Source organism: Callospermophilus lateralis, chromosome 9 (assembly GCF_048772815.1).
Source record: "Callospermophilus lateralis isolate mCalLat2 chromosome 9, mCalLat2.hap1, whole genome shotgun sequence".
NCBI classification, from domain to species: Eukaryota; Metazoa; Chordata; class Mammalia; order Rodentia; family Sciuridae; genus Callospermophilus; species Callospermophilus lateralis.
Genome location: NC_135313.1, coordinates 58,394,248 through 58,400,247, shown reverse-complemented (window position 1 = coordinate 58,400,247; position 6,000 = coordinate 58,394,248). Strand labels below are relative to the sequence as shown.

Here is a 6,000-nt window from a genome sequence, read left to right as displayed (position 1 = left end):
CCCAGCGGTGACAGCCGCTCCCCGCTCCCGTGGCCCGCCACGTCCCTCACGTAGCGCCTGGCCGCGGCGCTGAGCTGCGAGCTAGCGCGGGGGGCTTCAGCTCCTCCGGCTGGGCTCGGCATGAGGCTGGCGCGGCTGGTGCGCGTAGCCGCCTCGGCCGGCCCGGGCCCGGGGCTACGCGCCTACGGCCCCAGCGCCAGCCGCAGCCTTGCCTCGGATTCGGGCTCCGGCCCGGCGTCGGAACGCGGCGTTCCGGGCCAAGTGGACTTCTACGCGCGCTTCTCGCCGTCGCCGCTTTCCATGAAGCAGTTCCTGGACTTCGGTGAGCGCGGCCCGGACCTCCGGCCTTTGTGCGGCTCCGGGCGCGGAGCTGAGACCGGGGGCGGCTACCTCTGCTCCCCCTTCTCCTCAGTCGCCCCCCCCCCCCACCACATGTTCTTCCTTCCTCTCTTGAGGGTGCTGGTGCTAGCAGGCCGGGTAAATACCTGGGGGCGTGTAGCTTTTTTACTCTGTGCTGTTGAAAACAAATCAGAAGGGTGGGTAGGCAGAATGACGTCCCTTCTTTCTGTGCACGTGTGCAGGTGCGCTCTCGGGACCAGGCCCCTGTGGGGGAGCCAGGTTCGGGCGAGAGTCCAGAGTGCAGGCATCTCCGGGAATAGCGTTCGAAATATGTAGAGTGATGATAAGTACAATCATACGATGATTGCATAGAATTGGCATGAATATAGGGAAAGCAAGTTATAACTGGCCCAGTGTTTCTTTAGAATGTTTTCCTTGCCAGTGGCTTAAGACTGTTTCCACCAACAGCACATTCATTGCTTAAGTAGCCAATGAATCTTGAGCATGTGTAAAGTACAGGAGTGCAGGAGACTGTGGAGTTTACCACTTTTCATCCAGGTTGTCTGGAATGTGTGCAACAGATTGCAGAAGGAATGGAAATTAGGCATTTGACTTTGACTTCTCATCTGGGGGCCATAAGGGGAAAAGGGAAAACTCAACCTAGACTCTTTTGAAAAGTCCAAAAGTTTTGAGAAGAAAAAGTTATCTTCATTGTTGTAAGTGCTGTGAGGTCACTAATATAGCTAGTGGGCTTGAAAGATAAGAGTATGGCTGCCAGCTTATCTTAAGATAGTGGTTTATGGTGGCAAGTAGTGGTGGTTTCTTTGTTTTGTTTCTTTGAGGGTTTTTTGTTTGTTTGGGCTCAAAACACACCATCACTCTCACTTTTACTTTAAAATGACTATAGTGTGGTGAATAGGGTAATTTGACCTTGTTTGAAAGTATACCACTATTACATTTTCACAGGTTGTTTTCCTGTAATAACATAGTTTCTGCTGTTGATAAAGTAAAGGTGCCTTTGCTAAAGCAGCAAGATTCAACTAATTAAAAATGTATTGCTGAAATAATATGACCTTTTGGCTTAACTTTAAGTGAAGCAACTTGCCAAAGGACATTTTTTTTTTTTTTTTTTTTTTTATCCAGCTTAGCATTCTGATATAGGAATGGAGATAAAGGAGGTGCATGTGGCTTTCCACGAATTGGCTAGGTCTTGCTTGAAAATGGTTGCTGAACAGGCATTGGTGGTTTTGATTTCTGTGATTCTTCCACTCTGGCCTGACCAGGTAACTCCCCTGCATTTCTCCCTACTTCTTGACTTCTAGTGCCTTAGGTTTTTACATAACTGTTTTTCCTTCTGTGTTTATTTTCAGGATCGGTGAATGCTTGTGAAAAGACCTCATTTATGTTTCTGCGGCAAGAGTTACCTGTGAGACTGGCAAATATAATGAAAGAAATAAGTCTTCTTCCAGATAATCTTCTCAGGACGCCATCTGTTCAATTGGTTCAAAGCTGGTAACCTTCCCATTTTGTGTTTGTAATTTTGATGGAATCATGGACTTTACTCAAGGTTAAACCAAATGCTTTTTTACTTTTCAGTGGAATCTTATGGTGGTAGCAGTAGTTCTCTTTTGCTTTTTAGGGGTAGGGTGGGGTAGAGAGTTATATATCTAGGGTTGTCATCTGAATTCTGGGCTTTATCATGCCTTGGTTTTGAGAAAACCAGTCAGATGTGCACAGAAATACAGATACCAAATTAAGATTTATGTTATTAAATATGCAGGGATGTTATAATCTAATATAAGACAAATATCTACCACTTGTTGATGGCTGGATACTTATGTACATTACCTTCATTATCTTCAGTGACCCTGCTTGGTAGTTATTAACTCCATTTTACACGGTGAGGATAAGTCACGTATAGGTGAAGTCTTTTGCCTAAGGGGATACCACAGATAGTGGAGCTGGGATTCAAACCCCGATTCACTGGGCTGTACTATACCCTGCTGCCATCAGAATGATGAAAGCTATTAAAGGGTGCATATGGTTGATAAAGTAAAGGTGCCTTTGCTAAAGGGATGTATGCATGTAAACTGCATGTATCTTTATAAATCACAAAAGTTAAAATTTACTCAGTTTTTTATTAACATGTATTTATTATATACTTTAGTGAGGTTCAGTGTGATGTTTCAATATGTACATGCAACATGTACTGATCGTATTCTTCCATTTTAAAAGTGAAGTTATTGAAATTGTATAGAAACTGTGATTTCTCTTTCCAAAAATGATAGTGAAGGTCTTAAGGGTACACATTTCTATGTGGCCACCTATCAGTAGCCCTTGTTGTTAATGTTACTAATTTTAAAAATTTATGCTCTTAAGGACTATATATTTTTTTTTTTTAAAAGAAAAAGTACACATATACTGGCCAAAGTTAAGTCTTAAATAGAAAAGTTTAACTGTAAGACATTTCCCAATTGATCATGGAAATCCTAATTTTCCTTTTGTAGGAGTTATAGCTTCAGTGAAATCCTGATCTAACATCAATTTTAAAAGTGAGCAAAAAAAGTAGGACTATTGCATATATGATCATCAGTTGTTATCTGGTTCAAGTATGGAACAGTTATAAATGTGTTTATATATACATATATATATATTTTGGTACTAGAGACTGAACCCAGGGCCACTTTACCACTGAACTACATCCCTAGGCCTAGGCCTTTAATTTTTTTATTTTGAGATAGGTCTTGCTAAGTTGCTGAGGCTGGCCTTGAACTTGCAATCCTCCTGCCTCAGCCTCCTGAGTCTCTGGGATTATAGGCCTGAGCCATCATGGTTGGAATAAATGTGGTTTAAATAAGAGGCAATGTTTTATTTTTATTTTATTATTTTTTTTTAAGTTAGTAGATATTCTTTTTTTTTTTTTTTTAAAGACAGAGGGAGAGGGAGAGGGAGGGAGGGAGAGAGAGAGAGAGAAAGAGAGAGAGAGAGATAATTTTAATATTTATTTTTTGGTGGACACAACATCTTTGTTTGTATGTGGTGCTGAGGATTGAACCCGGGCCGCATGCATGCCAGTCGAGCGTGCTACCGCTTGAGCCATATCCCCAGCCCAAGAGGCAATGTTTTAGAAATCATCATGGAATTGAAGGAGAAAATATAATTTTCTGAAGGAAGTTTTTCTTGTTTCTTAAAATTCTTTTGTAGAAGTTGCATATTCTACCTTTATGGAGGTTCCTTAAAGACTAGGTATAGAACCATTATATGACCTGTCTATACCACTACTTAGTATTTAAAAAAAATTTTTTTTTAGTTGTAGATGGACAAAATATTTTTATTTTATTTATTTATTTTTATGTGGTACTGAAGATTAAACCCAGTGCCTCACATGTGCTAGGCAAGTGCTCTATAACTGAACTGTAAACTCAGTTCCACTTCTTAGTGTTTATCCTGAAGAATTAAAAGTCATCTTACTACAGTGATACATGCATACCATGGTCAGAGCAACACAATTCACCATAGCCAAACTATGGAAGCAGGCTAGGTGTTCATCAGTGGATGAATGGATAAAGAAAATATGGGATATATACACAATGGAATTTTATTCAGTCATAAAGAAAAATGAATCATGGCATTTGCAGGATTTTGGATGGAACTAGGGACCATCATGTTAAGCAAAGTAAGTCAGTCTCAGAGGTCAAGGGTATATGTTTCTCTCGTGTGGAACTTTGAGGGGAAAAAAAGGGAAAAAAAGATGTGGTGGATCTCTTAAAAATCAAAGGGAGATCAGTAGAGGAAAGGGACCAAGAGGTGGGAGGATAGGAAGTTCTGGGGAATGAGAAAAAGAAAGAGTAGCATATGCTGCTGTTTGAAATCTGGTCTTAGAAGAGGTAGGTGTTCAAATATCTCTTAAAGAACATACTTTTTCTTACCAGTGATGAGAAAATTAAGGGTTAAAACAGAATAGTAGCTTCAGAATGGTGTTCTGCATTTTGGAAAGCAAGTAAAGCCTATTGCTTTTCAGAATCAGTTTTCTAGACCAGCGTATGGATTTACAGGTTTGAAAAATACTTTCATTGTCCTTGTTGCCTGCTAAGTTAGAGAAGTTGTAGATAAACTGCTGAAGTAGAACTTAACACTGTTGAAGCAGGTGATTAAGTGATTGTGAGGTAATTTTAGCACTGGCCCTGTAGTGCCATTGTACTATGGCTGCATGACCTTCAGGAAGTCATTTGACCTTTCTCATTTTGGTCATTCATAAATAGGTGTTTTGCTGTCTTGAATGTGAGGTAAATTGAAAACCTTTATTTTCATGATTTCATATTTGTGTTTAGTTCTCTCTAAGCCACATGGTAAAAGAAACATGGTAGATTATAGGCTCTCAGCAAATATTTGTTGACTGGGTATATGCATCTAAACTTAAGCTTTTAAAATACAAACATTTAAGTTAGATTGTTAGAGCAAGGTAAGCTAACCTCCTCCTTTTACTGAGACAAGCCATTTGCCCAAGATTACATGGTCAGTTAGCATGTCAGATTTAGTTTTCAGGACAGTCAGTATTTATACTGTAATTCATGGTGGGGTTTGAAAGATTTAAAAACTATTTTAATATATAGACCTTGAAATAGGAAATCTTAAAATGAAATTCGACCTTTTATTTTGGCTTTCTAGGGGTTGAACCTAGGGGCTTTCTGCCACTGAACTATATCACTATCCCTTTTTATTTTTTATTTATAATTTTTATTATAAAATTTTATGATTTTTATTTTAAAATTTAAATTTAAAATTTAAAGTAGGTTTTTAAAGCTGATTTTCACAATATTGAACTTTCAGAATGTAGAAAACTTTAATCCCTGCCAGGTGTGGTGGCACATGCCTATAATCCCAGTGGCTCAGGAGGCAGAGGCAGGAGGATTGAGAGTTCAAAGCTAGCCTCAGAAACTTAGCAAGGCCCTAAGCAACTTAGTGAGGCCCTAAGCAACTTAGTGAGACCCTGTCTTTAAATAAAATATTTTTTAAAAGGGGTTGGGATGTGGCTCAGGTGTTTAGTGTCCCTGAGTTCAATTCCCATTACCAAAAGAAGAAAAAAAAAAAAAGAAAACTCTAACCCAGATTTGCATTTCAGGTATATTCAGAGTCTTCAGGAGCTTCTTGAGTTTAAGGATAAAAGTGCCGAAGATGCTAAAGCTATTTATGAGTAAGTATATGAGTTTGACTCTATTCCAAGCACAATTTTTATATCCTTTAAACATTATATAAAAACATAAATGGGGGCTGCAGCTGTAGCTCAATGGTAAAGTGTTTGCCTGGCGTATGTGAGGCACTGGATTTGATCCTTAGCACCACATAAAAGTAAATAAGGATACTGTGTGTCCATCTACAACTAAAAAAATATTAAAAAAAAAACATAAATGTATTACATTTAAACCTGCTATTGGACCACTGTAGGGAAATTGATGAACTTTTAGCTTCCTTCTACTTTAGAACGTATGATATATCTATGTATTTATAGCAGCTCATATGGGTAAGGCAGGTAATATCTATCAATGAGCTGGGCTGGAAAGAAAAATTTCTGCGTGTTCTTCACAGTAGGAAAAGACAAAAAGGCTCAAGGGTGATGATCAGTAGAAATCTGGATATGGCCTCAGTGCCACTGGAACTGTA

At 39.4% G+C, this 6,000-nt stretch overlaps 1 protein-coding gene across 2 annotated transcripts in view; it reads left to right on the top strand.

Moving 5' to 3' along the window:
* Pdk1 (pyruvate dehydrogenase kinase 1) overlaps positions 1-6,000 on the top strand; it is a 36,458-nt gene continuing 30,458 nt past the window's right edge. Inside the window, exons 1-3 of one of the 2 annotated variants that reach the window (XM_076866798.2) lie at positions 1-322; positions 1,710-1,851; positions 5,462-5,533. In XM_076866798.2, coding sequence (XP_076722913.1) covers positions 121-322; positions 1,710-1,851; positions 5,462-5,533 — 416 coding nt within the window. In that variant the 5' untranslated portion in view covers positions 1-120. The remainder of the gene's footprint in view (positions 323-1,709; positions 1,852-5,461; positions 5,534-6,000) is intronic. The other variant, XM_076866797.2, reaches the window with a different exon arrangement.